Here is a 21,435-nt window from a genome sequence, read left to right as displayed (position 1 = left end):
TGTTACTTAGGATGGTCCTACTTTTGGGATGTTTGGCCACTCATTTATCGAGTACCCTGCCATTCGGGCGAGGGCACTGGAGAGAGTGCTCAAAAGCATCCGACGTGCGAGTGAGGGGACAGCACTCGTGACACTGGCCCTGCCTATCTGCTCATGCCATCACCCACGCAGATGACGAAGGTGGAGAGCGACTTGTCCCGCTCCAAGTCACTGCGGGAGAAGCAGGCGAAGGAGTTCACGAGACAGCAGGAGCAGTTGCGGCAGCGTTACGAGCAGCAGGTACCCAGCACCCCAGGGTAGTGAGGGCAGAGTGCTGGCGGTTCCCACGGGGCTACCGCTCTCGTCACCGTGGCTCGCCCATTGTTGCATTAACCGCCGTTGGCGGCTGGTCGAGGCTGGAGAGAGAGGCGGCAGAGTTATCCAGCGAGTTCCATGGTCGGCACCGTCCTGTTTCTGAATTGCTTTGTTACGTTTGTTGAACGTCTTTCGCACAGCACGTAGCCAACCGCATTAATCAGAGCTGTGAAACATCTCAATGTTGGATGTAATACAGTCAAACGTTTTAAGAGGCAAAAGTTTGCTGTGTTGAAATAAGTGTGAGGTGGTGCTTGTCTCCATCGGTAGTTTTGAGTGTTTAGGTGGAATTACACATTTCTACGGCAGGGGTTATGCTATGTTTAGTAATACGTCTGTTATGTGTATTTATACCACATAAACACGGTAAGAAAGTACTCCATTGTGTGGCAAGTATTGCAGAGGATCCCTTGGAGGGGAAGTCTGGTGTCATCAGCCTCTGTAATTGCATATATGAAAGCTGTTTCAGTTAAAATCTCGTCGCTAACACCTCCGATTATCATAGTTGGCTACGTATTGTGCAAAAGAAATTCAAGATATATACACAACACAAGTCTTTACTTGAGACTGAATCTAAATATGAACACACGTGTTGGATCAGTGAGGGCCTCTCCACGCCGTGCAGGTCGCGGGGGCCTATTTGACCACATGTCTCCGCCACGCTGGTAAGTGTGGGTTAGTAATGTTGGGGAGCATCGGTGTGGGAGCCTGGAAATACGGTACAGCAATGAATGGCCACTACATTTTCTTCTGCTACCCACCGCCTAATCCCTTAGCCTATACAGGCAGTCCTCTACTTACGATGGGGATGCGTTACGACGACCCCATCGTAAGTTGAAAATATCGTAAGTCGAAGATGGCCTAGCCTACCCAGGAGTCTTAAAGAATGGTGATAATTTAGCAAAACAGAGAAATTTACAGTACCGTACTGTATAAACTATATACTGTATGTATTTATTAATTACAATACTGTATTGCACAGTAAGATGTAAAGTAAAAAAAAATCAAGGTAAATTCTTAGCCTACCTATGTGAACTGCAATTTAATAGAAAGTTTTTTCAGGAAACAATCCTATCCGCTATAAAAACTGTTTACATGCATTGAACGTATTGAATCGTGGTAACCCTAAAATGAAATTGCTAAAGCTACGTATCATACATGCATTGGACGTATCGTAACGTATCATATTGTACTGTACTCACCAAGATTCTGTCCATCGTATCGTATCGCCATCGTAAGATCGAAATATCGCAAGTCGGACCATCGTAACTCGGGGACTATCTGTACTATTGGTTGTCCACGATGTTCATCTGTCCCAGCCCTCTCCAGGGTCGGGTCAAGTTCAAGTGTATTTATTTCACTTGGAGAGAACTGAAGAGACCAGAATAGTCTCATTTGCAAGAGTTACTCAGGTTATCAAAATTACAAAAGTAAAACAATGAAGCAAATAGAAATCGGCGCAAAAACAACTGTCACGTGAATTTTATTTAAAACATTACACAAACACAATTCATCGTTAAACTACGCATTCCCTGCAGTGCAAGTTGGCTCGGGCAGATCACCTCCAGACTGATCAGAGTACAAGGACAATAATGTGACAAGATGAGTAGGGCCAACCTTGCTAATCGGACTAGAGGGCATTCATGTTTTGCTGCGTGAAATAGTATCATGCAAACGCCGTCTTCCCTGGGTGTCCAGATCGTGGAGCTACGCCTACAGCAGGAGCAGGACAAGACGCTGGCCCTGCAGCATCACGGGGCGGACAAAGAGCGGCTCTTGAAACTGCACCAGGAGGAGATGGAAAGCCTGGAGGCTCGGTTGCGAGCCACCGCCATGGAGCAGGAGTCTCACTTCCAGGAGAGGAGGAAACGAGAGGCGAAGGTAATTGCAGAATCACACCATTCATTTAAAACTATTTTAACTACTTTTTATATTCCCAGGTAAGGCCCACTGAGCAATACAGCCATTTTTCAGAAGGCACCTGGCCACAAATGATAGCTCAACGAAGTGACTTATCACGTGGAAATTTATTGCAGCCTCATACTGTAAACGCATGTTTCTATATGTGGAGAGAAAAACTGGAGGACCCGGAAAAAAAATCCACATGACCACGGGGAGAGAGAACATGCAAACTCCAAATATATGGGTGTCAGGGTCAGGATCGAACCCACGACCTCCTGTATACCACGCGAGGTATTTCACGACTCGCCACCATGACGTGTTCATTCACTCACTCATGGAGTGCCATTGAAGGATCTGCCTTGTTCATACTTGCATAATTTTGATGGCACTGCATTGCACTTAACTGTTTTAGAACATCACACAATGACTGAGTTTGTGGTACAATGTTCTAATAACGGTGCCACTGCTCTGCACACGTATACCACACATGTCTGCATTTACCACGCTGAGGTCCACTAGGTTCATAGCGTCGGGCGCTAATCACTGCAACACCGCTCGCTCCATGCCCTTTTGTTAATGCAGGTTAATTCAATGGACGACATGGTCATTAATGAATAGGAGTTTTCGATGTGCAACTCTCACTTCCCATGAGGTTGAGCTGCCATTGTTTATTTAGTACTCTGGACGTGCCATTTATGAGTTGGTGTCATGGATCGGTTCATTGTAAGTCATTTCTTCAAGCCCGGGTTTCATTGAATACTGCTGAAGTAGTAAAATTGAAACACATTTTCAATATGTAGGTTAAGCATGAGTTAATTATTGTGATTCCATGTTGGGCAGAATGTGAGAGATAAGTGAGAACTTATGCTCCTCTACCTACAAAAATATTTTACACTGCATTTCAGGATCACAATATTTTATCTGAGTTTTTTTTAAAGGCAACAATATAAGGTCATGAGTTCAAATTCAGCTCTATTGATATATTTGCATGGCTGCAACTACCTCTTGTGTCACTTGAAAACTCCCGCTTTGATTCACGTGTTTCCAGAGGGCCATGTCAGTTCAGCAGAGAGCACTATGTACATATTACGCATGTATTTAGTTCATCAGCGTCTCCAGATTTCAGTGCTTCTCCAGGGATAATTGGCTCTCAATCATGATGTGAATTGCACTCTCTGACTACCGTGTTCATGGAAAGAGCAACATTAGTTCAGCTCTCAACCCTAATTCTTCGGAATTAGTTTGATTCATAAGTTGGCATATTGCTGACATTTGTACCGTAGCAGATTGCATTTCCCCAGCCTTGTGACTTTAGTTGCATGTTCTGACAGTGTCACTTGTCTTCTACACCAGCTTGGGGGGGGGGGGGCGGGTGGGAGCTTCCCTCCCAAGCCAACTCACGGTGAGTAGCTGACTGCTGTTTGTCAGCGCCGAGCAGGCGAAGGGTGGCAGGTGTGGGTCACCCCGTCCCATTGTTTGCCAGCCCCACCCTGCTAGCCCACACAGTGACGCCAGCCCAAGGAGCGCCCAATGAGGCTGTGTCAATGTCACAATTTTACCGGCAACTGTCAATGGAAGAAAGGGTAATTTGCTGTTTGGAGGGTTTACTGCATACATTTATGTGCGTTATGCACTAAAAAGCAATGACGTAATAAAATGATAATGCCCTTTGTCACTGCACTGCTGGATGAGGGCCTCCCTACGCCTTGTCAGTAATGGGGGGTTTTTGACCATACTTCACCACCCTGGTCAAGTTGGTGAAGAGTGGACATGCAGGCGGGAGCAGTTCTAAGATATAAGTTACATTTATATAACAGTAATTTGTCCGATAGATTGCATTGAACCATGCAAATGTGGAAGCCTTAACGTTGGTTTTCCCAGCAAGTTAAAGCACTCAACTGACTTATATTTTTTGAAGAATGATGAAAAGCTTTTGAGAATGAGATTCTAAGAATTGTATACTGTATGTGAGAGGGTTCAGAATATGGCACAAACAACAGTAGCATCAACTTAACGTCAGGCCATGAGTGTTCAAATGTTTTAAATATTTAAATGCATAACTCTAACACCACTTCAAAGACATGTACTTCTGAAAACAGCAAAGAAACGTTCATATAATACATGTTACATGTTTTAGGTAGCAGAATTGCATCAGACTACATCCAACACCTTCTGGAAAGTCTTATATGTGTGTGGAGGCCTCTATAGGGAAGGGGGGGAGGGCGTGTGTTGCTTCCCGGAAGAACCTGGGGAAAAAATAAGTTAATATATTTACCGGAGGGTGCCACGGTGTGGAGATGTTAACTACCTCACTCAAAAAATGAGTTCCCTATATAGGTCCCCGGACCACAACGCAGCAAGAGATTTTTGATTTTTTTTTGTTCCAAAATTCTCGGCTCCCGGTTCATACTCGGCGTACACTGTATTGAGCGGGGCAGGGTCGAGAGAGTGGCCAACAGGGAGCCGCTCTCAGTCGTTGAGAATGGAACATTTTACAAACAAACTGAAGGCACCCCAATGGATTCTCCCTTGTCTCCGGTTGTCACCAATATTTTCATGGAAAAATTTGAGACGGATGCCATCCAGGCATCCATCTACGCCCGTCCTTGTGGAAGAGGTACGTGGATGGCACGTTTGTCATCTGGCCACATGGCCGACCAGCTCTGAACCAATTCCTCAACCACATCAATTCCATACACCATCCCATCAAATTCACCTTGGAGGTAGAAAAGGATGGCATGCTACCCTTCTTGGATGTCCTAAACAAAAAGAGATCAGATGGCTGCATGGGCCATTCTGTCTACAGGAAAGTAACCCATACTGACGCCTACCTAAAACCTGATTCCCACCACCATCCATCTCAGAAGAATTTCCTCATCAAACGCTACACCATAGAGCTCAATGTATCTTCGGCCATGAACACCTAACCAATGAACTCATACATGTACACCAAGCTCTCAAGGCGAATGGATATTCTGACTACACAATCCGCAAAGCCATTACCCCAACCGTGAGGAAGGAGCCATCTGAGGATCCAATCAAAACCATCACCTTGCCATACATAGCAGGGGTAACCAAAAAGATTTCTAAAATCATGAACAAATTTCGATTTAAAGCTTTCGTGACTGCAGGGATTCATCTTCTTGGTTATTTCGGTAAAGTCACGTAGAAGGGAAGTAATAAAATAATAAAAATAAAACAATAAAATACAATTCTCACGACGTTTTGGCCACAATGCAAGCAGCCGTCCTCAGGTGAAGAACAGGGCTGTCGGAAAGACAGCGTCCGAATGGAAAGACAGCATCCGAATGGGACGTTGTCTTTCCGACAGCCCTGTTCTTCACCTGAGGACGGCTGCTTGCGTTGTGGCCGAAACGTCGTGAGAATTTTATTTTATTATGTTTTATTTTTATTATTTTATTATTTCCCTTCTATGTGACTTTACCGAAAGAACCAAGAAGATCATGAACAAACACAAGATCCAGGTCCGATTTAACACAGTACATAACATTTGTGATCTGATTCCATCTGTGAAGGACAAGAATCCTGACATGCTATGTCCTAGCATCTACAAACTAAGCTGTATCTGCGGCAGCAGTTACATTGGGGAAACTAAGCAACATGTCTCGGACCGTATTCGTGAGCATAAGGCAGATTTGAAACACTGTAGGCCCAATACTTCTGCCGTGGCTGATCACCATTTTAATGCGGCTGGCTCACACGAAATTGATTTCTCTAAGATTCGTTCATGAAGCCATCCATATATACAGACACAATTTCAACCGAGAGGATGGTGATAAACTCAGCAATCATTGGAAAGATGTCATCAACCACTTTGGGTCATGACTTGACTTGTGTTTTCTTGTCAATAATCCTCCACCGTCATCAGTGTGGGTGTGTGGAGTGGGGTGCAGTGATTGCCTGGCAGCCCTTTGATTGGTGTAGACCCACTGCCGGTGCCATTGTTTTCTCCAGCATTGGCATTACCTGCCCCACCCATGCTGCTGCTGGTGCCGCTGAGACACTTGGGCTATGCCCAACTCCAAACCTTTATAAACAGTTTGCCTTTAGAGGCTAACCCCCCTTTTCCTGATGACGACCGCTTGTGTTGCGATCGAAACGTCGTGGCTGTTTTTTTCTTTCAGGCTACAGTCTACATTATAGACTGCCAGTACACTCACCAAATTTAATAACCAGGCTACAGTCTACATTATAGACTGCCAGCACACTCACTCCGATGAAGAACCAGGCTACAGTATTTTATTCACTTTATTTCTTATTATTATTTTTATTTTTCTATCTGCATGTGAGCCTAGTCTCACATGGGTTGGACCAGATGACGCCTTTTGGCGTTGGACCAGATGACGCCTTTTGACCAGATGACGCCTTTTGGCGTCATCTGGTCCAACTCATGTGAGACTAGGCTCTAAGGAAAGCTGTCTCGGGTGTGGACCAATCAACTTCAAGGACAGTGCATATATTATCAGAGTTATGTTTTTTGTTTGCATTATGGCTGTAGGTATTGTGGTCTATGTAAACATGACTCCTTGTAAAAAGGTGTCAGTTTTGTTGCCAGATAGAAGGGTAAAAAATCAATGATCATATTTTTTACTGGCAAATGAGGTTCCAATGGTAGTTATCATAAAGTTGTATTATGTTTGTGTCGTCATCATCATCAGCCATGATATGTCCACTTTGACACAGGAAGATGCTTTATACAAATTGGACTTGAGAAATAAAGGCGTTTCCATAAATTGACACAGTATGATCCATCTCACATCATTATTCAAGCATTTTGTTCCTAAAACAGTATTCTTCATAATATATATGACAGTAATAGTTTGGCTCTGTAGCTAAGTATCCCTGTTAAAGTGCTAATATATACAAAATTAGTACCACAGTGCTGTGATGACGCTTACTTACTTCGAAGCGAGTCATCTATTTCTAACACTCGTAGCTATACAAATAGTTTGGTATTAGAAAGTCACCACAACTGTTACCTCCGTGACCTCTGTCGTCCGAATGGGCGCGAGTCTTAGTGTCTTCTAGGTATATTCCTGCTCGTCTCTGGTTGTGGCCTTGAGTCACAGGTGGACATTCCACATTCCCATAGTCGGGGCCTACCTTTATTGGACAAACACTGTTGATTTCCCACAAATTGGTACAAATTTTATGTGCCCACAACTAGGATTGAGCTCGTAATATTTACATTACAATTGAAGTGCCCTAACCACATTAGTCCTCAAGCTATAACAGTCATTGTCATTAACTGCACAAGTGTACAGTGTATAAAATATCAAATTTAGATTTACGTTTAAAGTATTTTTAAGCGAGTGATTAAACATATCCACGTGCATGCGAATAACTTATCCCAAGGACTGGCAGCTGACTTCAATTTAGATTTACTTTGTGATTCAATGGGGGTTAAAACATTTTTTTGCAAATAAGCCTCTAGGACAGTTTAGAGGGTCGTGGGGTTAAAGTCACATGGCTTTGACATGTGTGATGTGGGCGACTATAAGTAATGGCTTAGAGTGACCCTTCTCTGCTGGTAAGGTCACACACCAAAAGTGGGCCATCAAAGCCCTCTTTACCAAAAGGGTCATGACCCACATGGTCAAAACACACTGGCTTAGGGTTTTCATTGCTTAGGGTAGCAAGTTGTATGGATAGGCATGAACAAACATGCATTGCACGCCAACTAACTTTACAAAGAGGGCCTCACTCACTCCTGTGACACGCATGCATGATGCACGCGCTCGGCTTTTTTGGTTGAACACTTTTTGTTTATTTATTCGCCGCAATTCACTCTTTTGTCGGAGTTATATTTATCTCTTCTCCCAAAAGCAAGAGAGGAAGCACTGAGACGGCAAATCAAGTTTTGGGATAAGTAAAAATGGGCGGGGTGGGACGAAATAATTTCCAGCCTATACATAGGCATAAAACTAAATCGTCCACTCAAACAATAAGGACGTCGTTGAAATGATGCAGTTAAATACAGTTCAACACTTAACTTATGATGTATATAGCTTCACACGTAACGTAAGGTTCTTAAATGAATACCATAATACGTTCCACCAATGTATTGAAAAGCATGTTAATCACCGTGTAGCATTGACTGTAAAGTTTTGAGCTTGGTGGTCATGTAAAATAGTTTGAGCAGTAACCACAATTTAAATTGGCATTTCTTGTGACAGGCTATTACAGTCAGCTGCATAGACAATATTGACAGAAGTTTTGTGAAACTAAAACTCAGCAAAGCGAATTAAGGAAAACAAATTAGCGAAACCTTTTGCTTTTTCGATTTTAAATGTCATCTAAAGAGAGCAGGGATATTAAACTGAAGTTGAAAAATTTGAGAGGAAAAAAACATAATGGAAAAGTTTGCGAATAACTTCAAATATGTGGCAGTACTTCAGAGTCATAAACATACCGTTCTAGGAAACATGTGAACACAAACAGACTTCCAAACACACACTTTGGGCAAGTAATGAGAACATTTTAGGGTGTTATGTTGGAACAGCACGGTTAGTGTTCAGCCTTAGCTTTTATCCTTGCGCCCCCCCTAGCCCCCAACCCGAGGACACTATCCAGAAGTATGCGTATCCGCCTAGGGAAATATTCAGTCCCACAACACCAGCGGCAACACTGAGCTATTGTGCATTGAGTGTTGATATCTAAAGTAGCCGTCTCCAGAAAAACTATACCAAATCAGAAAAGTTGATGTTATTCTGACATTGTACATAGAATGCCTGAATATCTGCACACAAAGTGATTCACTAAATTAAGTTGGATTGTTGATTCAAATAAGGGAGAGTTTTGTGCTCTGAAACTGAAAGATTGCATATTCTTGGATTGTACAGCAATGCGGCAGTGTTCTACAAAATTCTGCATTTTATGTGCCCTCTGTGCATCGTAGTACACTTCGTTGATGGGTTAAGCAAGTTGCGTCTCTTAACACTGGGAAAACTTTTCAAATGTTTCCCAAACAAATTCACATGCTCTTCTGTGCATTTGACTTTAGTGTTGTTGTTGTTGTTGTGTGTGTGTGTCTAGCTAAGGTGACATGTGGACTGTCGTCTCCTTTCATTGGCTTACCTCCTCGACTGTGGAGCTCTGGGGTGGGGATGGGGTGTCCTAGGTGGATTGAAGTTGTGCCAAAGTTGATGTGACACTTCTATCGCAAGTAAGCTAGCAAACAAGAATGTTTAGCCGTTCACAAGTGCATCGACAGGTCCACAACACTTTTAAAATCCAAATCATTAATACGTGAAAAACTGCAGCGATTGTTTGGTCACAAGTTACGTAATTTTACATGTGCAATCCATTCATATTTACGCACACTCTATAAAAGCCACCATTTTCCAATTTTTGTTTCTTAAAAAGTCATTCATTACAACAACGAACATTCGATACATTTATAATTTAATTCACTTGCAAAGCATTCTTTTCAGCATGCGCAATGTGAGAATAGTTGAAACGTTCGTCACCTGCATTTCAGTGCATAAATTATATTTTAAGGGGTTCAACTTGCGTTCCGTCCATCTTTAATTGACGCATTTGTCCTTAGTCCAAACCTGCTTCCTGCCGGCGTAGGTTGCGTTTCCGCGAGCCGCGTTCAATATTAGTTTGCGATCGTATTTTTTTCGCCGTTCTTGAAAAGTATATTGTAAAAACCTCGTTGGAAATGCACAGCGTGCCAATTTAGGGCATCTGAGGTGCGCAGTTAAAATAGTAAAACGATTTTTACTTAACATTTATAAAGCGCAGTAGGATTTCGAAATCTGAGCAACTGCGTCGCTGGGCGCCATTTTTCTGCGCAGCAGGATTTCGGAAAAAGGAAGTGACCGCGTCAGAAAATTGTGGATTTTATTCCGGCAGGACTGGCAATCGCGAAGGGGAGCTTCCATCGATGGAGGCTGTGAGCCGAAATGAGCGTTATTTCGCTTTGTAGCGCAGCAGGGCTTTGCAAACTCCGGCGAGTGCGCTGAGAAATACTGTTTCTGCACGCAGCGGGATGCGAAAACTCGAAGCGGTACGCAGCTTGATACGTGCGAAGATCCAAATTCTATTTTCATGCGCTGTAGGGTTTCAGATGCTTGCGCGAATGTAACCTGACGCAATGGCCCTGCCGAACAGCGCAGACAAAAAAGCGGCTTTGGATTTCTGCTGAGAATACCCTGCCGTGCTGTTATGTTTTTCTGGACGGCGGTTCCCCAGAAACGCTAAATGAAGGGGCAGCATGGGCCGCACGAGGAAGGAAGGAAGGAAGGGTGCACGGACGCTCTTTAGCACCTCCTGCCTGCACGAGGGCTTTAGATGTTGCTGGGCACCAGCAGGACGGCTCCCCCCGACAAAAAGCCAAGATGACGCTTATTTTTTCATAGATGGATAAATCTGATTACGTGGAACCATAAACTGCAGGGATTTTTAACAAAAGGCCCCTTTCTTGTGAGGCCCGGCTTGCGACGAAGCCTCCTGGTGCTACGGGAGCCCTCGCGCCGAGCCTCTGATGCGGCGTTCAGCGGGCGGGGCTATGGAGCCGCTCGTAGGTGCAGACACGGCGCACGCGAGCGACATGCCGAGCAGAGTGCGGCCTCCTGCCGAGAGCATATACAGGCAAGGAATATCGATAATCCCGCGCAACAGTAGCCTAATTATTTGTAGTGGAAAAGATCGGGCGACACGAATGGTGGTAAGAAAGCGGCGGGCTTTTGGCTCGTTGGCGGTGGCCAAGGTTAGGAGGACGCGAACAATGGCTGCAGGCTGCTGGACTCTGTGCACATTTCGCTGTCCTGGCAGGTGGGCACATTTTTACATTTCATTTTGAGTGTCGGATTCGAATCGGGGTGCTTTGCTTAAAATGTTACCTAAATACGCGGCGGCGCTGTTTTTGTGAGCTAATTGCGCGCTGTTGCAGTGGACTGAGTCCGCGCCATATTTTTTCCCTTCCCCTGCATGTGCACATTTTGTCGCGCTGCGTAAAATTTCCACAGCGGTCATTTAAAGAAATTTAAATCATTAATTTAGGCAAGAGTTACGAGTATTGCGATTGTTTTTGTTTGTGTTTTTTCCCCCCCGCATGCCCCAATTCCAGTGCTTTATTTATTTAATTGTCCATTGGTGTGGGGATCGTAACACTGGAAGCCAACATGGCCGCCAGCAGGCTTGTCACGTGACCGCCTCCAAGTGGCTGCTGCCGAGAGGGGCGATGAAGGAGCGTTTTTCCGCTGCCTTTTTGACAGATGGCGGATCGTACCGCGGTGGGATAGCGCTGCTCGGAGATCACCGCCGGTCGTGCTCGCACTGTCAGTGCCCATGACCCGCTCTGCTTGTTTCTGTCCGAGATGTGCATCTAAAATAAGAAATATACGTGCACGTGTGCGTTTTAAAACGGATAAATATATAATTTCAAAAAAAACATCGTGAAGAGCTCTAATTAGCCTTTGTCACACCCCTGAGGTTTTGATGGTCTTTGGAACCCTGTTGATAGCTGACATTCATTTTAAGTCATTTTCCTTTTTTTAATTTTATTTTGTACTTTTTTGCTTTTTTCCCGTCGCTTTTTTCCTGCTTTGCTTTTTTTCTCGACTCTCTATACCCCATCCCATTTTTCAGAGGCACGTTTCATCACATTTTCAAATATTCACTTTGTTGTTGCCCCACAAAGTGTGTTGCGGGGTAATTGGCTCTAAATCAAAGTGATGTTTGCAGTCAGATCTCAGCTTCAGCAGTGCCAGGGGAGAAGCTGGGTTTTCGGATAAAAGGGATCGCAGGCAAAGCCAAAATTTACTTGCCGTCTGTCTTTCTTGCACTGTCTCCTGTCCCACTTTTTTTTTATTTTGCATCACCACGCAGACAGTACATTTCCGATTTATTTTCCCACAACGGCAGCTTTTTTCGCGTTGGTAAAATAATTTTGCGCAAATCTCTGTGCTCTGACGCGACTTCAGAGGTGTTGTGCATTGCAGCATGTTTCGTTGCTGTGTGGAATCTGTTTATAATTTAGTGAGGTTGGGAAGGTTTTTTTTATATCAAAATACTGTATATTATGGTAATGCATGTGATTGCAAGACCGTATGGGAGAACTGGCTTCTCAACAGCCAATGTAATTTTGATTCTTTGCAATCACTTGGTTTGTAAATCTCACAAGCGATATCATAGGCATCGTCAGATTAAGGATGCAAGTAGGGTGATAATCGTGCTGGGTTCACAAAACACTGCGGGATAAAGCCAGTGTCTGTGGATCAATTATGATTCAGCGTGAGAACGCACTGTGTGCGTTTACCCACTGCCAAAATATTTAATCTGTGAGCGTGAATGTGACCTACCGAAGGCTTGTTATTATTTTCATGGCAATGGACACAGTGGAGTACATAAACGTACATTGCAGTGTACTGTGTGCATCATGCGCCTTTTGCAGTAAATATTTAGCAATCGTTTTTTCATGCAGGGAGTGCAGAAATTGCAATGCAACACAACACGCAGCAGCGCACGGTGTTTGTTAATCGGCTTCACTCACAGGCTCTGTTTGATGTTTTTTTGTATTTTTTGTCTTTTGGTTTCTGCGTATCACAATCCACTCTCTGCTCGTGTCCCAGATTTTTATATTTTCCCGTACAGTAGCTGGCGCATCTCTGCCTGCTCTCGTTGCACCGAATTGAAATAGCAGCTTTCGCTAAGCTGTGACTGTCACACCATCACCGCTCACGCTCTTTGCAAATGCTCTATCCTTTTAATCTCTATCGCTTAGGCAGATACATTATTGGACTTGCCATTCACAGGGCATACTGTGAGCTGGTGTGCATGCCGCGGTCGTCTTGCATATGCAAGCTGTGCTCTCCATTCCGAAATGCGTATCATAATAATAATGTAACCTTATATGTGTCCTAGGTTAAAACATGTAGTTGAGGTTTTCTTATTTTTGTATGCTATGCTTCATTATATGGTTGTACCGAAGGTTTTTTCAATGCTGATTTTTTTCTTCTTCACATCTACGTTATGTCCGAGTCGCCATGGAATTGGATGTACTTCGGCAATTGAAATTTGTCCTTGCTGCTTTTAAATATTCGCCTTTCGCAGTCTATCCAATTTTAAATGAGAATTGTACTCGTCATGTTGTTGCGAGGGCTTGCAATTGATTTTCATGACTAATGTTCCAAACACTGCCACTAAGTCTCATCCCGTTAAAATGGTTCCAAAAGAATCGAGTACCACTTTGTCGGAGAAGTCAATAGCAGTCGTCCTCTCAAGGGAATAGTTCCCACTTTGGGAATGTGGAATTGTCATCACTCAAATGGAACCACAAAACCTGTTTTCATTTGCTTCTGTAGCCCGTGTAGCACTCAACTGAATGGGTCCAAGCACTGCACTGCAGTCTCGACAGAGTTGGGCTGTCATGGAGTGGCCAGACTTGGCATTATGAAGTGAAATAAAGTTTTCTTTACGGTCGCCGTCAACACGCAGTATGGAACGGAGTGTGTCGGTGTCGCCCGACGGAAATGTTTGTGCGGTCAAGCCCTGTATTCCTGACTGCAGCTGTCGACGTGCACCGTTCCGAGCTGTGTGGGGCATGTCGACGGGTGCCGAAGCAGACCAGGCTTCACGTGAGGGTACTAAAGCCTCATAGTAACGTTGGTCACATAAATGGCATGATTAAGTCGCGAGCCCCCATTGACCTGACTGCAGTGAGACTGGCCATCAAAGTAATTCATACATGGATTTACCTTTTTGGATTATACAATTTTCCCCAGCATACTGAATAAAATGGAAATGCTTTTAATGATCACGGATTAAGTCTCTGTGCACATTATATTTATGCAGAACTGCACTCGGCATAAATTGATCACTAGGCACATTAAAGCGAATGCACGTGTCAATATTGTGCCAGCGGTTTTGCTTTGGTTTCAGAATGGTTAAAATACATAAAACTATTGCAACAACGTGTATTTTTTCTGCTTGAGGGTTCTGTTATTAAAATGGTATTTTGCGTGTGCCAAAAACCCATTTATGTTCTGAAATGCTGAACTTTTGTGCATGTGTTTTGGGTGTGGTGCTGGCCACCCACCCTCTCGTGTGCTGTGCTGGCCTTCATAGGTGCTTGCTAAAAGCACTTTCCCCAAAAGTCTGTTAAGGCTATATGGGGATATTTGTCTTGGTGTTTCTGGGTCCCTAACTCTCTGCTCACAATCAAGATTGAAAACTAATTTCTTTAAAACTGCTTTTTGTGTTTAGTTTGTTGTCTTCCCGCACCTCCGATTAGCATGGTTAGTTATGTACGGTATGAAAGAAGTTCAATATACATACATAAGGACATTCAGGCCCAGGTAAAGCTTGTGTGGCCGGGAGTCGGAGGCATTCCCTATTCACCTTGGGGTGCGACCGAGACGTCCTCTGGCTCCTAAATTATATAACATTTTTCGACTATGTAGTTCGAGACGCTTTCCATGGTTGTAGCAAAGGAATTTCCATCTGGAACAAATACAGTGGGAAGCTGATCTATGCCTTGCTGTGGTTAAGGGATGGCTCTCTATTGGTCAACCATGTTATGTATGCCGACGATCTGGTAATTATTTCTCACTATAGGAAGGAGTTGGAGAGCAGGCTGGATTGTGTGAGGTGTTCACAGATCCTTGAAAGATCTGGACACAGTCCTATGAGTGAACCCCTCTGGCAGGCAAAGCTGCGTTCGTTGAGTCATATAGCCCGCATGCTCATCCACCACTTGCCCCCAAACAGCTAATGTTTAACCGGATAGAGGGGGCTAAACAGGCACGGCACAGGCTAGAGAAGAGATGGGCTGAAATGGTATAGGAGGATGTGGAGCTGAGTTGACTTGCCGAAGACTGGTATCAGCGGTGTCAACATCGGCCTTTATGGAGGAGGCTCGTGAAGAACACTACTGGGCAGTTGGAGGCAGATTCCTTCCAACAACAACGGAGGGCAGAGGAGTGGCGCTCACAACAACGAGCGGAGCGCCTGGTGGCTCAAACGCAGCAAGTTGGCATAGTAGGGAGCACAGGTGTTGCTTCTGCCACTCATCTCAGTCAACCCATGGCACCTAAGTCTGTCCTTTGAACTTTTGTCAGTGAGCCTTCCACAATTCAGGTGGCCTCAAAGTGCACGTAGCCTGGCTCAAGCGCCGTGATGACTTCACGGCCACTTAGTGGCGAATGGTGGCTGTTATTTTTTCTTTGTATTTATATGTGGCCAGGCATGGAGTTAGCCACACAGCCTCCTTGTACACCATACCAACCCTCATAGGTGCTCGCTAACAGCACTTGCCACAGCAGCATGAAGAGGCCATACGACGGATATTTGTGTTAATGAGGATTGGATTTAAAATGGTTAGCACACTTAACACTGATCCTAGCCACTTAGATAAAAGAGTTGGCCTTGAGCAGACCTTGTGGCAGCTAATACCTGAACTTGATTCGTCCCCTAAGTCAACTCTTCTTACACGAGAACCTTGTGGGGTCTGTATCATCGTCGGTGTTATGGAGGATTGGCCTGGCACTAGCAACCAGAGGTGATTCAATGAATTGTCATGATTCAGAGTCGTGATTCAGTTTAAGACTTTCGGTAAAGTCACGTAGAAGGGAAGTAATAAAATAATAAAAATAAAACAATAAAATAATTCTCACGATGTTTCGGTCACAACGCAAGCAGCCGTCCTCAGGTGAAGACCAGGTCTGTCGGGGAGACAGCGTCTGAATGTTCAGACTGCAGAGATTCATCTTCAGACGCTGTCTCCCCGACAGACCTGGTCTTCACCTGAGGACGGCTGCTTGCGTTGTGGCCGAAACGTCGTGAGAATTGTTTTATTATGTTTTATTTTTATTATTTTATTACTTTCCTTCTACGTGACTTTACCGAAAGAACCAAGAAGATAAATCCCTGCAGTCACGAAAGCTTTAAATCGAAAACTATATACCCTTTTTTAACATTGCTGTACATGCAGTGGCCACTCATGTCTGAAGGGTCATGTGAAGCCTTACATCTCCATATATATATAAAAGGAAAAGTTGTGAATATGTTTGTCTGTTCAAAATGTTGAGCGTACTTCCCGACATGCAACAAACTTGAAATTTGCCATGTGGGTACTTTCCAGACTGTACACCATGCAAAAATTATAAAAATAATGCATATATTTGTTGCACAGCAAGTGAGCTGTGACGTCAAATCTGTCATGTGACCCGCGCACGTGGAAGCGTAACGCAATGTAGTGTTGTGGTTAGCGCGCCACGCTACGAACCCGGCAACCCGAGTGCGATAACCAGTTCTGGGCCTCGCCTAGGTCGACTCAGCCTCAAACGAGTAACTGGTGTGGTGTGTGAACATCGCCAATGGGGAGACAAAGGCGGCCGTGCGTGGTGAATCCAAGTCCCGGGTGAAGCCGGGTAGTAAAGCTAGTGCAGCATATACGAATTGATAAAGATCGATGTTTGTACACATGCAATTCGATTAATGCATTGTGCGCATACTATTTCATGTTTATCAATGCGTTGTTGTTTCGTTACACCTCTACTGCCCATCTCAATGTTGTCTGGACCTTCGTAGTTTATTTTAAACTTGGCGCCGGCAGTCAGTCAAACTAAATCTGCAGTGTGTCTATGCATATGCGCGTGACAACCAGAAGTTGTTACCAACAGAATGATCACACGACTTTGAACAAAAAAACCTGAAAGATGAATAAATAATCATAGTTGGACCAGTATCAAACATTTGATGTTTGGCGGCTGTGTATGGTCTAATAATATACATAGGTTCTAAGAAGACACTAATAACCAACAGATACAACCAACCACACTTGTTTTGATGATGGCGATGATGATGATGTCATTGGTATGCATTTACAGTGTAGTGCCCTTAATATTTCACCGCATTAAGCCGACGCCTGCGATTTCTCGAATTTCGTGCCTTTTGCGCAAATGTTAAGGTCCAAGCTTTTTGGTCAAAGAGCGCCATGCTGGGTTTCTCAGTTTCACACGCGTCAGGTGTGGTTGATGCAGTTAACTGAAGTGATTGGTGTTGTTTTACAGGGTAATTAGCGTTAAATCGATTCGGCCACACCTGGCTTGGACGTCTGGAAGTCTTACACTGACACATTTGGTTGAGCAATCTGAACGTGGTGGCTCTTTACGCTTTTCCCTGCAAATACATTTTTTAAATCCTTCATATTAAGTTCACTTGCTTGCTTGCGCGCTTACGACCGTGCAAATCTTTCGGTCGTTTTTTAACCCACTTCCCGTGATCCAATCGAGCTGACATTTTGCACACAGACTCGTTGTGCGTGACAATTTATTTTCGTGAAAAATGTTTTCAAAAATTTTACACTTTTTAGGAAAAAATAAATTATATTTAATTACCAATTGCTTAATGGTGGCAGGCAATCATCTGACCCATAGGTGGCAGCCATCTCAAGCCAGAGGACGAGAGGACTCTAGCCGCCACGCATATAAAGGATTTATAGTGAAAAACTTTGTTTTTACGGGTTAATTTTTTTTGGGGTTGGGGGGGGGGTCTGCTCCTGTCGGCTGGGAAAGTTATAGCACCTCCAGGTAATTTGGCCTTTGTGGTGGCTCTACTCGTTCACTATGTCATAGTGGCATAGGCGGAGTTTGACTTCTATCTTTGGGGTGGGGGCGACAGGGTTTCGCTTTGTACCTCTCATTAGGAATAGCAGGTGCATATAATAAAGGTGTCCAGTTTTCTGGGGGGCCTTGCTCCTCCCATGCCCACCAGAAAAACTCCACCCATGGATGGGGGCATGAGACATCATGTTGTCCTTCTCCCAGCTGGATAATAGACAAAAACGTCATCGTTTTGGAATGTCAGTTTAGAGCGCATATTGTTTAAAATATACCGATCTGAAATATATGCCTCAAATTAGTTTTGTTCCAGCAACGGGGCAGCGACTTACTCTACAGATTTACAAAGCCAATAATAACCTGAAAGACCTCGTTCACTCATTGCTGGTTTTACTCGGTACCTTGCATACGATTTGCATGCACGTTACGTCAGGGGTAGGGAACCTATAGCCAACGGGCCGTACCAGGCCCATGACTTTATTTTCGTTTGGCCCATGGGCACACGGAACACCTACCACTTTGAAACGGCCCACAAGCGATATTCATCTGTCATTGCAAAGCGTCCTTCCGATAATTCATTTTAATTTCAACTTGATAATTGGTGTTTTACCCTTCTATCTGGCAACAAAACTGACACCTTTTTACAAGAAGTCATGTTTGCATAGACCACAATACCTGCAGCCATAATGCAAACAAAAACCATAACTCTGATAATATATGCACTGTCCTTGAAGTTGATTGGTCCACACCCGAGACAGCTCATGGGTTGGTCCAACCCATGCACTTATCAGGTAATAGAAAGGAAATATTTTTTTTACCTGGCAACAATTCTGTCACTGTAAGGGTTTGCTTACAGTGACAGAAATGAAAGAAGTGTGTGTGTGTCTAGATTTGAACTTTTCGTGACTGTAGGGATATAGCCAACAGGCCGTGTGTGTGTGTTCATGTGTGGCCGCCAAAAAGTATTTGTAAGTCTTATTCGGCCCTCGGGAAAAAAAAGTATCTCACCTCTGCTTTATGTGGAAACATTATGAAATACACATTGGGAAGATTGCAAAGGTTATAGACACATTTTTAAGCGATTCACTTGTGGTCACTTCCATCCAGTACTGTACTGTATGTCTGGGTGGACTGCAGGTTGTGTGGCACAATCTTTTTTTTGCTACATTTTGATAGTGGTGTATGTTAAACTATTAAAATTCTACTATGGTAAAAACGGGCTGAATTGATATAAAAATTTATTCACGATTTGCATGCATTATAACATAATTATGCAAATTCACAGACATTGATGTGTCTCATTTACAAGGCGATCTTGCCAAATTCATGTTTGCGTGGGTCCGTGCCTTTCCTGCATATGCAGTCTTTTCGTCAGTCCACAGTTCCATGAAGGCCTCCACATGCTGTCTGTCGTGAGGGTTTGTTTGGCCACACTGGTCAGTGCGAGTTGGTGAAGGGGAGGCACAGGACCGGTTCAGACATCACTTGCAGGGAATCAAATTCTCATCGTCGGTTTCATTACGCAGCACGCGAACCGCTGCACCACTGAAATGCCATAACGGAAGATGCGATTGAGTTTTATCACACACACACAAAATAAATATCCGCTGTTTAGCTTTCTAGAATGTAAATTCTGTTGGTAAGCACCTGTAAGGACCGGCACAGCACGTAAGAGATGTGCCCAGCACCACATCTGACCGCCTTTGTCTTCCTTACGATGGTGTCCATACATACCACCTCTCATTTATGGTTAAGTCAATCTAGGGTAGGCCATGGATGGGTTTAGATACCTGCCTGCCTCCTATTTTCCAGTCTCATGCACTCACGCGTGCAGGTGGGTTTATTAAAACACTTGAAAATGTTGGAAGTGACTTCATTATTAGCGCTTTCTTAACATAGAGACCCGAAGACTAGCATAGAGACCCATGCACTTACAGAGACCCATAGACTCGCATAGAGACCCATAGGTTTACTTAGAGATCCACAAATATAGCTATAGACTCACACAGTCACCCACAGACTTACATAGATAATTATAGACTCACATTGAGACCTACTGAGAAACTTGCATCTGCTGGCAGTGGCTTCATCATCTGCACTTTCTCCACCAGATGGGCGCACATAGCCCACACAGTGTCCCAGGAGAACTACTCTGGTGGGAGCTCAACACTGGTGCAGCACCATCATCATCATCAATCATGACCACTACCACCACACGTTGCCTTTGTGTTCCAATCATCAATTAGTTCATCCACATCTTCTTGGTTCTTTCGGTAAAGTCACGTAGAAGGGAAATAATAAAATAATACAAATAAAGCATAATAAAATAATTCTCACGACGTTTCGGCCACAACGCAAGCAGCTGTCCTCAGGTGAAGAACAGGTCTGTCGAGAAGACAGCGTCTGAAGTTCCCGACAGACCTGTTCTTCACCTGAGAACGGATGCTGGCGTTGTGGCCGAAACGTCGTGAGAATTATTTTATTGTGTTTTAATTTCTATTATTTTATCATTTCCCTTCTACGTGACTTTATCCGAAAGAACCAAGAAGATGAATCCCTGCAGTCACGAAAGCTTTACATCGAAATAGTTCACCCACACTTTGTTGCCTCCTGAACCTGAAGCCCGTGGACTTTCCCACTGGAACTCGCGGAGTCTAAACCGGATGCTCTTTCCACACAGACGGTGTCCGAACTGGAGAGGAGATTGTCAAATGCTGCTGTGCAGCAGGAGGCGGAGAGGCAGAGGGCCTCACGCGATCTGGAGGCTGCACAGGCCAAGTTCCGGCTCCAGCTGGAGAACGCCCGCGTGGAGATGCAGAGGGCCCACGGCAAGCAGATGGAGCAGGCGCAGGAGAAGGTAGTTGAGAAGCAGGGGCACACGTTCTTTAAGCAAAGTTCTGGTGTAAATGGGGACACTGGTGTGCGCGATGGGGACAATGGTGTGCGCAGAGGGCCCGCGGCAAGCAGATGGAGCAGGCGCAGGAGAAGGTAGGTGAAGAGAAGCAGGGGCACACGTTATTTAAGCAAAGTTCTGGTGTAAATGGGGACACTGGTGTGCGCGATGGGCCTTTCGTAACCCTTGCGTTTCTGATGTGATGATGATGATGAGCTTCATAGCTCATCGGATTTCTCCACGATAAATAATGATTCTGATTGAACTGGTGGGGAGGGCACACAATGGCAACTTCTATTACGAGCACACTGGATTTAAGAACACATGCACTTGCTCCCAATGGGTGTGCTTTTATCCAGCTTGAATTTCATGCGTTGGTGTGCCATCAGAGTTCTGCTTTTGTCACTAAGCGCAATGATAATATATTCACAATTCTAACAGATATAACACTCCTGGACTTTTATATCAGTCGTCTTCTTCGGTCTCATTACACCAGCGACAGCCCAAGTTTCATTATTCTTGTACAGGAGTTTATCCTCTTCCTACACCTACCTCTAAGTGGTTGTACTCTAGCTATGGAATTGCATGAGGCATGTCTGTTTTACTCGTGTCCATAATTGTAAGTCATTTTCAGTCACAATGCCATGTAATGTATGCCATATGTCAGGGTTATGTATGTTGAACGTCTCTCACACC

General features: G+C 44.3%; 1 protein-coding gene across 3 annotated transcripts in view; it reads left to right on the top strand.

Annotated features, from left to right (window-relative positions):
* The window catches only part of LOC133345537 (centrosomal protein of 112 kDa-like), a 204,157-nt gene that overhangs the window by 67,025 nt on the left and 115,697 nt on the right, over positions 1-21,435 (top strand). For all 3 annotated transcript variants that reach the window (XM_061556413.1, XM_061556394.1, XM_061556402.1), the window contains 3 exons: positions 172-279; positions 2,053-2,235; positions 20,527-20,703. In XM_061556413.1, the coding sequence (XP_061412397.1) occupies positions 172-279; positions 2,053-2,235; positions 20,527-20,703 (468 nt within the window). The remainder of the gene's footprint in view (positions 1-171; positions 280-2,052; positions 2,236-20,526; positions 20,704-21,435) is intronic.

This window comes from Lethenteron reissneri, chromosome 3 (assembly GCF_015708825.2).
Source record: "Lethenteron reissneri isolate LAM-NWPU_2019-01 chromosome 3, ASM1570882v1, whole genome shotgun sequence".
In the NCBI taxonomy this organism is placed as follows: Eukaryota; Metazoa; Chordata; class Hyperoartia; order Petromyzontiformes; family Petromyzontidae; genus Lethenteron; species Lethenteron reissneri.
Note: the sequence above shows the minus strand (reverse complement) of the source record. Positions and strands in the feature narration are given on the sequence as shown.